The following is an 18,371-nucleotide window of genomic DNA, read 5'->3' on the forward strand; positions in this document are numbered from 1 at the left end:
GTTCTCTGTACACTGCTAAGGTATCGCTGCGGGGTCGGGTGCACGGGCGTTACAGCTGGAGGCGGAGACTATCGCTCTCCCACTACGATGATTTTACAGTGGACGTATTTAGATTGATTTAAACGAGCCACTAACGTTACAATTTTTACTTCAATAATTGTGTCAATTTAGAATTAATACAATTATTGTACCGCAATTGTACAAACAAATTTCATCGCAATACAAAATTGAATAACCGACATCCCGTGGACGTCAATTTAACGCTCCTTCTCTTTTTTGGTTTTATGAGAAAAAGTTATTCTTGATGAAGAGTTCTGCATGGCCTAAAATCCAAAATGAAATAATCAGATTTCAATTTTTTGCAGTCGTATACGAGGTTTGTCGAAAAATGTAAATTTTGCTCAAGAGTAAAGTACCTTTATTTTTTAAAATATCGACAATCGTTATTTAAAGTTGATCCAAATAGAAAACTACGGTCAGGTATCCAATATTATCCATTTACCATTAAAAAACAGATTTTGTTATTTTTACAAACTCTTCTCCGTATTAGCATTGATAATTTACGTCTAGAGATAGACATTAAATCTAACAGGTAAGGTAGTCGGATTTTTGTAATTTTTGATATTTATGGTACGTGTAGTTTGGACCTTGAATAAGAATTTTTCGAAGTAGTTCGACGCAACGTTTATAAATTACAGAGATAATCGATTTTGAAGTTTTACCTGACCGCTAAATCCACTAGATGTGACACATTCTTCAACTGGGAGCGTGGCCTAATAGGTAGCGTTAGGAACTGACAGTCACGAGATCGGTGGCTCGAGTCCGTCGCGTGACATTCCTTTTTTTTTCATAGCGCATCATATGGTATTTTATTATTTTTTTCATCTCGAAGATTATGAACAAACGAAATATTATAATAAATACTTATGTATATGTAGGAATATTCTTCAAATATTTCATTAAATGCACAATTGTTTGATAAACAGTATTTATTATGAACTAACAATAAGATTATTTATTATTATTATAAATTATTTATAAAAAAAACGAGGTCAGGTAGGATGTTCTTTTATTTTATATTCATGTTACTATTTGACATTTTACGCAGAGTGGCACGAGCCAGAATAGTAGTTATCATAAAAAAATGGGAAGCATAAATTTTTTAAGCATCTAGCTTCCTTTCTTTTTATTTTTCTGATCTCAAAAATTATGAACAAACGAAATATTATGAGAACTGTATGTAGGAATATTCTTCAAGTGTTTAATTAACATTTTGAGCTAGGTTGTGTGGGTCGTCCACCGTGTTTAAAAAAACACACCTGCTCGAGCATAAAAAGTTTCTGCTTCCCATGTTTCTATGATAACTTTCAATCTGGCTTATGCCACACTGCGTAAAATGTCAAATACTAAAATTAAAATAAAAAAACCTACCTGAGCTCGTTTGTTTTTTTAAAGAAACTTTATTGTTAATTCATAATAAATATTGTTTATCAACCAATTGTGCATTTTAATAAAATATTTTAAGAACATTCCTACATATACATAAGCGTTTATTATAATATTTCGTTTGTTCATAATTTTCGAGATGAAAAAAATAATAAAAAACCATATGGCCGTTTAAAAAAAAATGTCGCGCGACGGACTCGAACCAGCGATCTCGTTACTGTCAGTCTCGAATGCTACCGATTATGCCACGCTCCCAGTTGAAGAATGTGTCACATTTAGTGGATTTAGCTGTTAGGTAAAACTTCAAAATCGATTATCTTGGTAATTTATGAACGTTGCGTCGAACTACTTCGAAAAATTCTTATTCAAGGTCCAAACTACACGTACCATAAATATAAAAAAAAAACAAAAATCTGACTACTTTACCTTCTCCTGTAAAATGCACTGACAAACCAATGGAATTTTTGATAGCAAACGTCAAAACGCTAGTTACAATTTATAAAAAACAAGAAATGGCAACTCTGTTAACTTCTTAGGAGAAAATTTAAATAGTTTTGATTGTGGGAGATGATTATAAAACTCACCAAGAAGCGGCAGTGATTTTTAATAACAGGCATCCGAATAGAAATCTCGTATACGAGAATAAGTTCAATATGACCAAAAATAATTAANTCCAGGCCCATGGCTTTTACCAGAGCTACGTCTTCTTTGTATTTGTGGTAGGAGTCGCTAGCGATTTCTGGAGTGGAGCTGTCGGCAATTTTCTCGGGGTAATTGTGGGCCCAGTAGTCCCAGATGGTTTCTCCCTTGCCATCCTCGTTCCAGGCTCCTTCGATCTGGGGGGCTGCGTTTGCCACACCGAATTTGAAGTCTTGGGGAAAGTGCCTGGTATTGATTGGGTCATCTGCCAAACTGAGAAACATGTAGCGTTATTTCTAGTAAGGCAAATATTGGAAAGTAAAAACTAGTATATCTTACCTCGTAGAGAGAAGGCATACGATTAAAACTGTTGCCTTCATGATTAGTATCGACTAACTAATGCAGTTTCCTCCCTAAGCTTCTATAAATATGTTAAATCCTCTTATCATTCTGTTAAATTCTATTTACTATTATTAAAAAATTTTCAAGGATGTTAAAGTACCATCTACCTATTTATGACATAAAAGCAATTCACTTGAATTAGCTGATATTGACTTATCTTTTGATTCTCATTGGAGTATGATCTAGTATGTACAGTTTAATCTATAATTTTGGGAAAAGATCATGTTTTCTTTATAGTAGTGACTTGCAGTATTTAAGAGATTGATTGTAACTGTGACGGTAACAGATAAATATGTTATTTTATTAATCTAATAAAAACACTAAACATTTTTTTTTAATATAAAAGATAAATATATTAAATAAAATTAAATATTAAATATAAAAGATAAAGGCAACATGTAGTATATCGCTTGAAAGAGGAAAAAACAAGCAATTTTTTGTAGCCACAGCCTGCTTTGAAGACATCTTTATTAATGTAAGATTTCTCTATCTCTTAAAATAAAAAAGTTAGACGACCCTAAACTTTCGGTACTTTTCCGTTTTTTTATGATTGCTCACAAAGTTGGCCATGGATCTCAAAATTGTTTTCACGGGCATAAGGGCCTCAAAAAATGTAACAAAAAAACGTATGAAGATTTTCGACGTGCGTCGTGTATTAAGCCAGATCCATAGGAGTGACCTTCTTATAGTAGACGGCCTGTATATATACAGCGCTATCCAAAAAGTTTGCACCATATGGGAAAAAACTTTATGTATAAATTTAATAGATTCCTTCGATTGTCAGTTGTCTCTGCATGTCGTCAAATCAAAATAGCGCCTATCGAACTTCATAAACGTTTATTATATACGAGGTGCAGACAAAAACTGCAAATCGGCCCGAGAGTAAAGTACCTACCCTTATTTTTAACCCTAGGGAAAAATGTTTAAAGAAAAATTATTTCCCTCTAAAAGATTAGCCCGAATATGAAAAAATTTCAGTTCATTATATTGAAAAAGTGATTCCTTACATTTTTGCAACTTTCCCTCGTACCATAATTCGAGCGAAAACATCCAAGTCACGTTTTTTTAGTACATTTCTACAAGACAAACATAATTGCTGAACACAAGTTGAATGAGGAACTAATAAGGCCGTTATAAAAAATTGTGGGATTAATTCCAGTATGTTGATTACTCGTAATAAAAATTAATCTTTTCAAACAAAACCGTGGGTAAGAATTAAAAAAAATGTAAAGTACTCTTAAATGTTTATCCACTAGACTAGGATGGCTGATTCTTTGTATTCTTGTTTTCATTGCCAACACCAAATTTATTTTCATTTTCTTCGTATGTTTTGAGTAATAATTCATAAATTGTTGGCTACTAGTTGGTTTTATGTACCTACCAGTCTAGTATAATCATGTTATTTAGTGTCCTAATTAGTCTCGTATCGAGAAAAGGTACACTATTATCTGTTTCTGTTTCAATAGTGAACTGAATATGTTCATCACATTCATTAAAAATGTTTAAAATATGCTGTATTCCATTTTGTGGTACAACACCGATTATGTCATCCACGTATTTCTTTAAAAGAGGCATGTTAAAATTTAATTTTGGCATACACTTATCTAATAAATCATCCATTACATATTGAGTCAAAATTGGATTTATATAAGTTCCACAGGTACACCATTAATTTGTTTATAAAATTCCTGATTAAAAAAGAAAAAAGTTGAATCAAAAATAAATTCTACTATTTTTTCAAATTTTACTAATGGTATCTCTGTGTAAACTTATCGAACGAATCCACTCGTCCCCTTAGGCTTTCCATAACTAACTCTAAAGGTATGTTCTTAAACAATGATATAACATATAAACTAATAATGACATAATTATCTGGTATTACCTACTTTATTTTCAGCAAAGGTAAAAGAGTCAGATATATAATACTCATTAATTGACGAAATTATAGGTCTTAACGAGAGGGTAGGTTATGTATATTTGGCAGCCCATAATATTTGGGTGCTGTTTGATTATAAATTGTTAATTTTCGCGCAATATCAATTGAAATATACTGATTAGTTTTTAATTTTGACACAATTTTATTAGCTTTTTTTGTTGTAAAGTAGATGTTGGATCTCTGTTCAATCTTCTGTAATAACCTTCATCTGATAATAACTCATTTGATAACTGTATACAGGTTTATGATAGAAATTTGTCAAAATATTAAGAATTTGTGCTCTATAATAATTATGTTTATTTTTATCACATTTGTCAATATTTTCTAAGTCAGAGAGAAGTTTAGTAACAGTAATATCTTTACAATTAGGTGAAAAGCAAAATTTTTTTCCCAAAGATAAGAAATTTACAATGTCACCAGGTATTTCAACTTCCAACATTTTCTTGAATTAATTTGTTTAATTTTATTCAAAAACTGACAGACGTGAAATTAAGTATACTGCTGCTAAGTTTTTGCTTCCAAGAAGACACTCGGTAAACAATTTGTGTATTTTCCCTTATGGCTGTAAGGGGTAGAAAAAGCAACCCCTATAAGACTTGTTTCATACCTAACTTTTATTTCTTAATACAACTTTACCATTTAAAAATTCATTCGAAATAGCCCGATTCATTCTAAACGAAAAAGGCCTCTTGTAATTTTTTTGCAAGATTTCTGGGCAAAAAATCTATTTAATTATTTATCTAGTAAGCAGCTGTCACGTTGACATTTTGTAATGGCAACTTAATTGTTATAATTAATTTCCTGTCACTTTTTGATATTTCAGAAAAAAAATAAAAACAAATATTTTGGCACCCTCTTTAAGCGGTTGTATCTCCATATATGTTCAAATGAGATTTTTTTATTTGAAAGAATCACCTTATTTTTCGACAGGAAATTACCCACTGAAATTTTTCGCACTTATTTAGTTATTCAGCTGACAATTAGATTATGTAAGAAAACTGAAATTTAGCAAAGTCATGTTAAAGCAGAACAGATAAAGTCGGTTAAATAAAGTACCTTTGTGACATGATTTTTTTATAAATTTCATTAATTTTTTATTAAAAGTACTCGAATTATATTATTTCTAATCTTTTATACTCACTCTTTAAATACTTATCTAAATATATCTCTAGTCCATTACATTTTGGAATAATATTCAATACAATGAAAAGTATATCTTTTTATCGATATACAGTCACAAGTAGGTACTATGCTTTGTAAGGTACCTACGTCATACTTCATATATTTTTAAACACGTTTTGCTTGCCAATATCCATACACTTAAATTATTGGTAAATAATTTAAGGAGGTTGTAATTCATTCATTTTGATTTTTGGGTAAGGATTTTTCCAAAAAAAAATTCCTATATGGCTCTATATGACTTTGCGAAGACTAGAAGTGAAACAGTTGCATTTAATCACGTGCTGTAATTCTTAACAAACAAATATTTTTAGCGAAGAAGTTATCAATATCGCAACAATGGTGCGACAATGAATAGTACTTGTTAGTTTATTTTAAAACAAGTAGAACTTAAAACTCTGCTAGTTTTTGATGAGATACACAAAAAATTAGATGAACTAAAAATATTGTTAAAACAAATATAGAATATCTATATATATTGTATTAACTGCGATATACCGAATAGAAACTCCAAACTTACTCTCATGCACTTAGTAGTATTTGTTGGAAATATCACAATTTCCTTAATTTGTATATATGTATAGAAGTCCGTCCTCAGATATATGTAGATCTGTTTAATTATAAATTTGCAACAGTTTTTAGCAAATCATAACAAACTATATGAGTATGCTATGTGTATGTATATAAATAAAGATACATGAAGAAATGTGATGAAAATGCAGAATATATTTCAATGATAAACAAACGTACTTGTGTACAAAATAATTCGGCTACCTGTATAGTTCACATCTTTTTAAAATTTAAAATTAATAAAGATTTATGTTTGCGACTGATAATAGACTCGGACCTAACAGATCATTATGCAACTTCATTACAAATAATATTAATTACATTAATTATAAAAAGAATAGAATTTGAAATGAGAAATATAAATTGGCAAAAAAATTACATTTCCACAGATTCAGAAGTTTTACAAAAACATGATTAAAGAAAATAAAAATGATAAACTAAATTTGTGGAAAACAATAACATGGATAATATACAGTTATTAAATAAAAAAAATAATAATAGTAAATACATTTGAAAAGGCAAATATTTTAATGAAATATTTAGACGTTGGGGAAAATAAAATTATTCCCGATAATAACTAGGTACTGTCTAAAAAGAACAGTTTGATCTACGCTGAAAAATAATGTAGAAAAAGAATTCTCAAACATAAAAAAATGGTTTAATAATATGACTCTTACTATAAATTTTGTTAAAACATTCTACAGGTATTCCATTTTTATCATATAAAAATAAATTACCAGCATATAGTGTTCTGGATAGGTATAACGGATGGTAGACAGATCATACATATTATAAATTCAACTAGTAACTTGAAATATTTAGGAATTTACATTGATTACAGATCGGGACACTTTAGACATTGATGCACTTAGACAGATAAAATTGCATGTACTCTGACAGTGAATAAAAAGCTTTATATATCAGTTAAATTTTTCATTTCCTTTTAAAATTTTTAATGTTTTGTACCGATTTTAAATGATCTGGGAGACGATTAAATATTTGTAGATTTACTGATGAAATATGAAAGTCATGTTTATGAACTGTATTGTAACTGTGAATATCTTCATTTATTATAAATGAGCGCACATTGTTAAATACATAAATACATAATATACAACGAGGTTAAACGTTAAAATTACATATTTCCTAAAAAAAAGGTCTACATGATTCCATAGAAGATATTTCAGCAACAGACCTAATAATCCTTTTTTTGTGCAATAAATACTGTAGGACTAGAAGCCGAACCAGCCCAGAAACATATACCATACCTTAAAATTTTTGCAAAATTATTTTTAAAAGTTGATTTTGTATTAAAACCGTGCGCAAATTTATAAAATGAAATTTTAATTTATTTCAGCTAATAATTAACTTATCGCAGTGATGCTTCCAATGCAAATTTTCGTCGATATAAAGGCCTAAAAATCGTATTGCATCATGTGAAAAAGATAAAAAAGTATCATTAATTTTAATCGTAAAATTATCTACTTTTTTTGGTAATTATGAATTTGTAATAAAACTAATAAATTAGTTTCCTCGACATTAAAAAAGAGGGTACCTATAACTATTAAGATCGCTCACAATATTATTTATATACAGTACGCGCCTAAAGTATGGAATAAATTCAGTAAAAACTAAACAAATTTTTTTTGGGAAAAAACAGGGCGATTTTTAATTTAAAAAATACATATTTTAGCATAAAAGGCGATTTTCAACCGTCATTTGTTTTCGAGTAATGACGTCATCAACATTTTTTTTAAATAGCAAAAATAAGAAGTGGATCTTATTTGTGGAAGGGCGAAATGGGCGTTGACTATTAAACGCCTTCATTATAGCCATCCTTGTCTATCACATGGATTTCTATGGCTTACTTTATCGCTCTCACGTAACTTCTGATAGACCATCGGTACTTTCCTACACTACACTACACTAGCCTATTCATATAAATTGTGAGTTCTTTCAATGAGCATACCTATTTAGTTGGAATAGTGGTTTATTTATATAATTCGTTTTCTTACTGAGCACTCTTATTATTTAGTACTCGTAGATAATTGCAAGTTTTATCGTAGAGCATATCTATTTCTCGAACATTGCTATATTATCTTGAAAATAATAATTGTTAGAGATGTTATATAAATTTACGTTGTCAAATTATTGAGGTTAGATATTTGGGGATTATTAGTAAGGATTATTTTGTGTTAGTAACGGTTTTTGAATTGCTATTATGAATTAAGGTGCTAAATCTGCACAATTGATTGGTCAGTTACGAGTAAGTTTAATGACATTTGACGTGAATAAGTTGTCTATACATTTGAGGCACTTTACTGTTTTGCTCGTCAGTACTGATAGTGTAGAGATCCATGGATAATGTTTTTGAGTGAGTCTTGTGATGTTTTTGTCACGGTACTCAGGTGGGGTGCATCGCGAGTTTGCCCATTGCAACCATTAACACCTGCTGCTGGTGGATTAGTCGGGAGGGTACCCTCAGGCTAATCTGTACCACAAGACCGGAGCACTCTGGGTGGGTGTTTCGTGAGTTTGCCCCTAACATCCATTGCACAAATACAGGTGATACCGGGGAGGGGTGTCAAGAACAGTACGAAAATGCTTAGATAAGACGCCATGTTTGTCTGATGTATTTACGTTTTTCTTTAATTACACATATATTTACGCCCGCAAGATAAATAACAAATATTTACATGTTTTCAACGTAATAATCGACAACCGATTTCTACCCTTCTTACCCTTTTCAACACTTTATTTCTCCTTAAGAAAAATACCAATGCCTACAATATCAGAAGTGGGATCACATGTGTTCAACGTAATAATCGGCAACCGATTTCTACCCTTCTTACCCCTTTCAACCCTTTATTTCTCCTTACGAAAAATACCAAAGCCTACATTTGTTACCTGTAATGGCATTGTTTGACCTAGATGTCGTTCATACAGTGTTAAGTTATGAGGAAGAAAATAATAAAATACGGATTTTGTAGACTCCTCAACATAACTTTCTGCTAGTACAGACGAGCTCTTGCACCCACCATGCCGTTTGATGGTTATATAAGCATTTCTGCTGATCAGCGGATTTGACCACTGCATCGGCTTCGCTGGACTTAGGACTATAAACACCATTAACACTTGCTAAGTATACTGAGTGTTCGACTTATTTTATTTTGCGTTTATCTAATATATGGCATTGAAGATGGCACTAGTAATAGCATTACGTGGAAACGTACAACCAATCATAAACGCAGTAGAAAATATGGGACTGAAACTTTGTATGGATTTTTAAGATCCTGGACCAAGCGATTGAAAGATGATAATAGTCCAGGCCCATGGCTTTTACCAGAGCTACGTCTTCTTTGTATTTGTGGTAGAAGTAGCAAGCGATATCGGGAGTGAAGCGGTCGGCAATTTTCTCTGGGTAATTGTGAGCCCAGTAGTCCCTTGCCATTCTCGTTCCAGTCTCCTTCGATCTGGGTGGCTGCGTTTGCCACACCCAATTTAAGGTCTTTGGGGAAGTACCGAGTGTTGATTGGGTCATCTGCCAAACTGGGAAACATGTAGTGTTATTTCCAGTAAGGTAAATACTGGAAAGTAAAAACTAGTACATCTTACCTTGTAGAAAGAAGGCATATAATATGATTAAAACTGTTATCTTAATGATTGGTATTGAGTAACTGATGAAGTTTCCTCCTTGAATTTCTATAAATATGTTAAATCCTCTTATCATTCTGTTAAATTCTGTTTACTATTATTGAGGAATTTTCAAGTATGTTAAAGTACCATCCATCCATTTATGACATAAACGCATTTCACTTGTATCTAAGAGATTGATTGTAACGGTGGCGATATCAGATAAAGATGTTTTTTTTAATTTAATAAAAACATTTTAAACATTTGAACCCTTTTATTTAAAAATATAGTAAATGAAACTTTTTATTTTGTACAAGTGTCAACCAGGCAACGTGTGGCGACCATGTTTGTGAACCAACTAGCAGACTTTCTTGGAATCCTGGTTCTTTCTGGATCCGTGAAGTTGACGTAGTACATACCCAAGAATGAACTGCAACAAAATCAACTTATCGAGTATTTACATGGATAATATGTATTACGCCTTATTGCACCTGACGGAATAACATAAGTCATTGGTGAGATAATTTTAGTTGTTTGCAATTATTTTAAATTTATGTTACTTACGTGTATCCTCCGGTCCATTCCCAATCATCAATAATACTCCAAGCCGTGTAGGTCGACAAGTTGACTCCATCTTCGTAGATGGCGTCCAAGCAAGCGCTCAAATAGCCCTTTAAGTAAACAAAAGAAATTGTAGGAAAAACATATAAAAGTGCTTAAAATATACCTGGTAGTATGATATTCTGTGGTCATCTTCCATTATTCCCGTGGTATCTGAAAGACCATTTTCTGTGATGACGATTTCAACATCACCATAAGTCTTCTTCAGCCACACAAGAAGATGTCTCAAACCCCATGGAACAACCTACGTGTTAAAATAACGTTTCCCATAAACTTAATAATTTTTTCGTTACTTTTTTTGGAAAGAAACTTACGCCAAACCAATCAGCAGAGCCGCTAGGCCATTCTGGCTTTTTCCATGTCACGACGCTGATATCCTTCCAATAAGCTGGATCGGCAATTGGTGCGTCTGAGGTGGCGTTAATCATATTGGTAGCGTAGTGGTTCAGCGCCAGGTAATCATAGGTACCCTTGACATAAGCGATTTCCTCTTCGGTGAAGGCAGGGAGGCGAGAAGTAGCAAATCCTTCCAATGCACTGCGTTGTGCGACTCTGTCTATCACCACCTGAGGCCAATTGCCGATGAAGATAGGGTTGGCGTAGAGGCCCAACTGAAATTTTTTTTGAGTTTATTTTTATGAGTTGTCGCTTACGGTTTTATTTGTAAAATAAGTCTCTTACGTTGAATTGGAGGGCTCTTTCAGACGCTTCTTGATCTTCTGCACTGTCACTTGCGGGTTCGAACCATGTCGTGTCGACGACCATAGCAACTCTTCCTGCAAAGATTGCAGGTAAGTTCGGTATTAACACCTAGACGCTCTTTGTCTTTGCATTTGTTGCATTTAGAAAAGGTCAAAACACATCCAAAACATCTAGATGTTAATACCGAACTTGCACAGCCTAAACAAAGCGAACCATGAAAACTGAAACTGAAACCTACCTTGACTGGCGGCCCTAAATTCGTTGTCGTAGATGTGGTAGGCTTTGGCGTGGGCCAAAATCACATTTTTGGTGCAGATGTACTCTCCCACCCCATTGGAAACTACGCCAGGAGCAAAAAATCCAGTACCATATCCAGCCTGGCAGACCTGTTTCGGTTCGTTGATGGTGATCCACATCTTCACGTCGTCTTTAAAGAGTTCGAAGCACAGCCTCGCGTATTCCGCGAAGAGATCCGCCACAGTTTCGTTCAACCAACCTCCAAGCTCATCCTCCAAGGATTGAGGAAGATCCCAGTGGTAAAGCGTCACCATGGGCTCCACGTTGACAGCTTTCAGTTCGGCAAACAAGTTCTTGTAGTATTGCACTCCGGCCTGGTTTATCTTGTCAGGGTATCCCGTGGGTAAGATTCTGGCCCAGGCGATGGACAGGCGGTAGTAGTCCAGTCCCATGGCTTTCACCATGGCCACGTCTTCTTTGTATTTGTGGTAGGAGTCGCAAGCGATGTCGGGAGTGGAACGGTCGACGATCATCTCCGGACGGGTGTGGGCGAAATGGTCCCAGACGGTTTCGGTTTTGCCGTCTTCTAGCCAGCCACCCTCGATCTGGGGGGCAGCATTGGCAACGCCAAATTTGAAGTTTTCGGGGAAGTACCGGGAATTGATCTCGTCGTCTGCGAATCTAAAATATAATCGGATATTAGGAAACTAGACACCTAAAGAATACGCGACAGCTGATTTTATGTTTATACAGTGTGTGTAAATAAATAAGTGCGAAAAAATTCAGGGGGTGATTCCCTGTTGAAAAATAAGGTGATGGGGTCTTTCATATAAAAAAATCTCATTTGAACATCCCCTCTATGAAGATACAACCGCTTAAGAGTCCGTTCTCTGTACACTGCTAAGGTATCGCTGCGGGGTCGGGTGCACGGGCGTTACAGCTGGAGGCGGAGACTATCGCTCTCCCACTACGATGATTTTACGGTGGACGTATTTAGGTTGATTTAAACGTGAAACTAACGTTACAATTTTTACTTCAATAATTGTGTCAATTTAGAATTAATACAATTATTGTACCGCAATTGTACAAACAAATTTCATCGCAATACAAAATTGAATAACCGACATCCCGTGGACGTCAATTTAACGCTCCTTCTCTTTTTTGGTTTTATGAGAAAAAGTTATTCTTGATGAAGAGTTCTGCATGGCCTAAAATCCAAAATGAAATAATCAGATTTCAATTTTTTGCAGTCGTATACGAGGTTTGTCGAAAAATGTAAATTTTGCTCAAGAGTAAAGTACCTTTATTTTTTAAAATATCGACAATCGTTATTTAAAGTTGATCCAAATAGAAAACTACGGTCAGGTATCCAATATTATCCATTTACCATTAAAAAACAGATTTTGTTATTTTTACAAACTCTTCTCCGTATTAGCATTGATAATTTACGTCTAGAGATAGACATTAAATCTAACAGGTAAGGTAGTCGGATTTTTGTAATTTTTGATATTTATGGTATGTGTAGTTTGGACCTTGAATAACAATTTTTCGAAGTAGTTCTACGCTACGTTCATAATTTACCGAGATAATCGATTTTGAAGTTTTACCTGACAGCTAAATCCACTAGATGTGACACACTCCTCAACTGGGAGCGTGGCCTAATAGGTAGCGTTAGGAACTGACAGTCAGTATATCGCTAGTTCGAGTCCGTCGCGTGAAATTTTTTTTTTTTTCATAACGCACCATATGGTATTTTATTATTTTTTTTCATCTCGAAAATTATGAACAAACGAAATATTATAATAAATACTTATGTATATGTAGGAATATTCAAATATTTCATTAAAAAGCACAATTGGTTGATAAACAATATTTATTATGAACTAACAATAAGATTTCATTAAAAAAAACAAACGAGGTCAGGTAGGATGTTCTTTTATTTTATATTTATGTTACTATTTGACACGCAGTGTGGCACGAGCCAGAATAGTAGTTATCATAAAAAAAATGGGAAGCAGAAATTTTTTAAGCATCTAGCTTCCTTTCTTTTTTTTCTTATCTCGAAAATTATGAACAAACGAAATATTATGATAACTGTATGTAGGAATATTTTTCAAGTGTTTAATTAACATTTTGAGCTAGGTTGTGTGGGTCGTGATTAAAAAAACACACCTGCTCGGGCATAGAAAGTTTCTGCTTCCCATGTTTCTATGATAACTATCATTCTGGCTTATGCCACACTGCGTAAAATTTCAAATACTAAAATTAAAATAAAAAACCTACCTGACCTTGTTTGTTTTTTTTTAAAGAAACTTTATTGTTAATTCATAATAAATATTGTTTATCAACCAATTGTGCATTTTAATGAAATATTTGAAGAATATTTCTACATATACGTAAGTGTTTACTATAATATTTCGTTTGTTCATAATTTTCGAGATGAAAAAAATAATAAAAAACTATATGGTGCGTTTTGAAAAAAAAAATGTCACGCGACGGACTCGAACCAGCCATCTCGTGACTGTCAGTCCCGAACGCTACCAATTACGCCACGCTCCCAGTTGAGAAATGGGTCACATAATGCTAGTGGATTTAGCTGTCAGGTAAAACTTCAAAATTGATTATCTCGGTAATTTATGAACGTTGCGTCGAACTACTTCGAAAAATTCTTATTCAAGGTCCAAACTACACATACCATAAATATCAAAAATTACAAAAATCCGACTACCTTACCTTCTCCTGTAAGATGCACTGACAAACCAATGGAATTTTTGATAGCAAACGTCAAAACGCTAGTTACAATTTATAAAATACAAGAAATGGCAGCTCTGTTAACTTCTTAGGAGAAAATTTAAATAGTTTTGATTGTGGGAGATGATTATAAAACTCATCAAGAAGCGGCAGTCATTTTTAATAACAGGCATCCGAATAGAAATCTCGGAGAATAAGTTCAATATGACCAAAAATAATTAAAAATCGTCAATATTCATCAACGAGCACTCGATCATAATTGAGTTATTTCACTAGTATGACCAGGTGCATTTGGAAACAAAAAACGTATACTTTCTCAAGAAAAACGGCAAAAAACGAAAACGGGATTATTGTCGGCATTTCCTTTAATAAACATGGGCTGGGATGGAAACGCCGAAATGTTGTGCTGTACAAATTAAATATACTATTACTATTAAAAATTTAATTATTACCGCTGATAGTGCAGTAAAAACATTTATTAAAAAATACATTTTTTAGTTTTCCGCTAGAAATAACGTTGCCTGGCTGTGCCGTACAACTTTTAACTCAAGATAGTTTTTATATCAATCTCTGATATAATATCTAATTGGATGCAAAAACTTCTTCCAATGAAAATAAAAGAATCGAACCCCGCAAGATCGATTAATTCAATACTCTCAATTGAAAACGTATAGATTATCACTGACTAGATATTTCTTTGAACTCCGGTCCTGTCCGCAATTACCAATCTCTAAGCCCATCCCACTGAGTAAAACACACGTGGTTGCAGCATTTAAAATATATTCGTTTCTGAAGTTGTAGACGTTCGGGATTTAGCATAGAATTTTGAGTAATTTTTATCAAATCAATATAATTTTGGTATCATTGCAAAGCTAAAAGATAGACCCACTTCCCTCTTGTAAGCAATTTTTGATTTAAGCCTTTATTTTTACGTAAATAAATTGTAAATATGACGATTTCTTGCATAGTTTACTCTTTAAATTTAAACAATTAGAAACCAATTTTGAAAAAACTGTTACAAGACAGCAGTAGGAAAACACTTTGTCTTTCGATTGGTTTTTGATTTAAACCGCTATGTTTATTCGTTTTCCAAATATGTGTTATGGGCCGAACCCTTAAAATGGGTTTATTTCAAGCGCGCGACGGACTCTTAAAGAGGGTGCCAAAAAAGTAGATTTTATTTTTTTCTGAAATACCAAAAAATTACAGAAATGAAATTAAATAGACGTTTCTTGCTATCGAGAAGGCACTCAGTAAACTATTTGTTGATTTTCCCTTACGGTTATAAGGTATAGAAAGAAACACCCCTAAGACTTATTTCACACGTAACTTTTATTTCTTAATACAACCTTACCATTTAAAAATTCATTTGAGATAGCCTGATTCATTTTAAACAAAAAAGGCCTCTTGTAATTTTTTGCAAGATTAACGGTTTCTGGGTAAAAAATCTATTTAAAATCTATTACACGGCGTGATTGGCATAGGGTAGTTTTATCGAACTGTAATTTATCTAGTAGGCTGCTGTCACGTTGACAATTTGTAATGGCAACTTAATTGTTATAATCAATTCAATAATTTTATTAAATATGTGAAAAATCAAACTGTTATAAATTATTAAAAACTAATAGAAACTATAATAAATATTGAATGTTTGTTTTTGACCCACCGAATTTTTTTGCACTTATTTATTTACACCCTGTATATCGTTTTTGAGATGGATTCTATAGCTATATGATTTTGTCTGTTTTTGATCCTAAGATACATGGATCTGTCCTGGATATTAATCGTAAATCCGTTAGGCTTAAACGAATAGACAAAATCACGAATCGTCATGTTCCTTTTGTCAAAGTAATTCAGTTTATATTATGTAAGAAAAATGAAATTTAGCAGTCAAAAATTTGTATAAGCAAAACAGATAATGTTGATTAAAGAAAGTATGTAACATGAATTTTTATAAATTTGATTAATTTATGATTAAAGCAAACTATAAATTTCTAAGTTTTGTCTATGGGACAACGTCCTACTAGATTTTTATTAACTTCTTTTTATCAGTATCAAATATTCTACGGAAAAAAAATGTTTTTTCTCCTTAGTACCTTAGTCTTTACATTTAAATCAGAGAGTTATAAAACGTACCTATAAAAACATTGGACTTACCCCAGAGATATCAGAGACAAAACGAAGATGAAGAGCTTCATGATTCCGTAAAGTTATTGTTACGGACTACTCGAATTATATTATTTCTAATCTTTTATACTCTTTAGGTACTTATCTAAATATATCACTAATCCATTTACATTTTGGAAAAATATTCAATGCAATTAAAAATTTATCTATTTAAGAGATACAGCTACAAGTACCATATTTTGGAAGGTACGTCATACTTAATATATTTTTAAACACGTTCCGCTTGCCAGTATATCTACAGGGTGTCCACACTTATCGGCGCACTATTGCTAACTCCGTTATTATTGGAAATACGAAATCGATTAAATTAGCAAACTAGTAGCATTTTTTCCATCGATGGTGCAATCGAAAAAACAATTGAGCATCGCGTTTTCGTAATTTTTTAAAAATTATGTTTTTTTTTTAATGGAACACCCTGTATATATTTACATAGTTTAAAAGAAAAAATTATTAGTACATAAGTCTCTTCAATTGAAAAATAAATAAGAAATAGGCATCTGAAGTTTTTCACATTTATTTCAATGAAATGCATAACCAGTAACGTCAACAATATAAACAGTAATAAAGTTAAGTTAATAAATGTTCAAAAACGATGCCTTCTTGTTCGATACATTTCTGAACCCTTGCGGTAACACTGAATAGTTCTGCCATCAATGCTTCCCAAAATGTTTCTAATGCTATTTTCTAATTATAACACATTATTGTATTGCTGTCTAGTTAAGTGTGGACACCCTGTATACACTTGAACGTGTATTATTGATAAATAATTTAAGGAGGTTGTAATTCATTCATTTCACGAATTCACTAAATGATACAAAAAAACTACAAATCTATGAGAACGCGTTGTCATATTCTGCAACTTGAGAAGGTAAATCGATTTAGATCAAGCTTCAATTTAGCTCCATTAAAAAGTTACGAAACATTGAAGTTTTTTAAAATTCCATTTCTTAAGATAACTCAGATACCTACCAAATTTTATAGAAAAATCTTAAAAAGTAACTACGCCCCTTTAGTTGAGACAGTTTACTACTTGAATTATCAAATTTATATTTTTAGCGCTAAAATCTTACTCATTTTGTACGTCACATATTTTCCTGTCGGGAATGGTAAAATTATTTGAAAGAGACACATGGGCGTAGCTACACTCTTTGCTTGGGGTTGGCCCAGAGCTACAAACTCTATGTAGGCTTAAAGAAAAACGACTTACCAATATAAAATTTGAACACGTTTTGATTTGATCCTAAAAAAAGGCCACGCAGTCACCGACTTAACGAAATGACTTATTTTCTGGGGTGGGCACCGGGCTTTCTGGGATGGGCCGTCGACACCCCTGCCCCCTAGCTACGCCCATGAAGAGACAACACACTGCAAATCGAATTTACATTATTTCTTTCTCATTTTTAGACATTTGCCTATTTCTTCTCAAATGACTCAATTTTTTAAACATTCATAACGCATTCATTGGGTAGTACCTAAAAATATACTGTTTCTAACTTGCTTAGATTTTCAAAAACTCTAAATTCACTGACAATTACTCTTAAGAGAACAATCTCGCAATGACATTGCGAAGATTGGTAGTGAAACAGTTGCATTTAATCATGATCACGTGCTGTATTTCTTAACATCCGAATATTTTTAGCAAAAAACTTATCAGCGTCGTACGTAATAATGGTACGACAATTAATGGTACTTGTTAGTTTATTTTAAAACAAGTGGGACTTAAAATTCTGCTAGTTGTTGATGAAGATAATAATATATCGATATTAGTAGTATTCTTAACAACATCTATAGTACGTTTTTTTAAGCATATCTTCGAAAACACTTCCAAATTTGATGATCATCTGTAATAACAATTATAAGTGTTTGTTACTTCTCAAATAACAAGTGGTATGACGAATATATTGATGGGAAATCTAACAGAAAATTTTCCAGTTGAAATGTTGGTATTTAGCATTCAGCACTTGCTTTGCGTAGAAAAAACTATCTACTTAAGTTCTAAAGTGCTATAGGGTGACCAAAATCTAAATTTGTTACCTGCATATTTTGACTTCTGAAGATCTTCAGTGAT

At 32.7% G+C, this 18,371-nt stretch overlaps 3 protein-coding genes across 3 annotated transcripts in view; all 3 read right to left on the reverse strand.

Moving 5' to 3' along the window:
- Window positions 1-2,487, reverse strand: part of LOC108908972 (myrosinase 1-like) — an 8,373-nt gene extending 5,886 nt beyond the window's left edge. The window contains exon 1 of the mRNA XM_023454898.1: window positions 2,425-2,487. Coding sequence (XP_023310666.1) covers window positions 2,425-2,465 — 41 coding nt within the window. The 5' untranslated portion in view covers window positions 2,466-2,487. The remainder of the gene's footprint in view (window positions 1-2,424) is intronic.
- A 6,818-nt stretch (window positions 2,488-9,305) lies between these two features.
- On the reverse strand, window positions 9,306-10,062 carry LOC108909020 (putative beta-glucosidase 9). The gene is made up of 2 exons (XM_018713236.1): window positions 9,788-10,062; window positions 9,306-9,721 (listed from the first exon to the last, which is right to left on the reverse strand). Exons 1-2 carry the CDS (start codon window positions 9,900-9,902, stop codon window positions 9,390-9,392), a joined length of 447 nt encoding a protein of 148 aa, XP_018568752.1. The 5' UTR covers window positions 9,903-10,062; the 3' UTR covers window positions 9,306-9,389.
- A 2-nt stretch (window positions 10,063-10,064) lies between these two features.
- Window positions 10,065-16,388, reverse strand: LOC108909017 (myrosinase 1-like). The gene is made up of 7 exons (XM_018713232.1): window positions 16,274-16,388; window positions 11,367-12,046; window positions 11,108-11,202; window positions 10,741-11,037; window positions 10,533-10,670; window positions 10,370-10,476; window positions 10,065-10,235 (listed from the first exon to the last, which is right to left on the reverse strand). The coding sequence occupies exons 1-7, from the start codon at window positions 16,312-16,314 to the stop codon at window positions 10,109-10,111; spliced, it is 1,485 nt and encodes a 494-aa protein (XP_018568748.1). The 5' UTR covers window positions 16,315-16,388; the 3' UTR covers window positions 10,065-10,108.
- Between the last annotated feature and the right edge of the window lie 1,983 nt (window positions 16,389-18,371).

This window comes from Anoplophora glabripennis, unplaced genomic scaffold, assembly GCF_000390285.2.
Source record: "Anoplophora glabripennis isolate ALB-LARVAE unplaced genomic scaffold, Agla_2.0 scaffold72, whole genome shotgun sequence".
NCBI classification, from domain to species: domain Eukaryota; kingdom Metazoa; phylum Arthropoda; class Insecta; order Coleoptera; family Cerambycidae; genus Anoplophora; species Anoplophora glabripennis.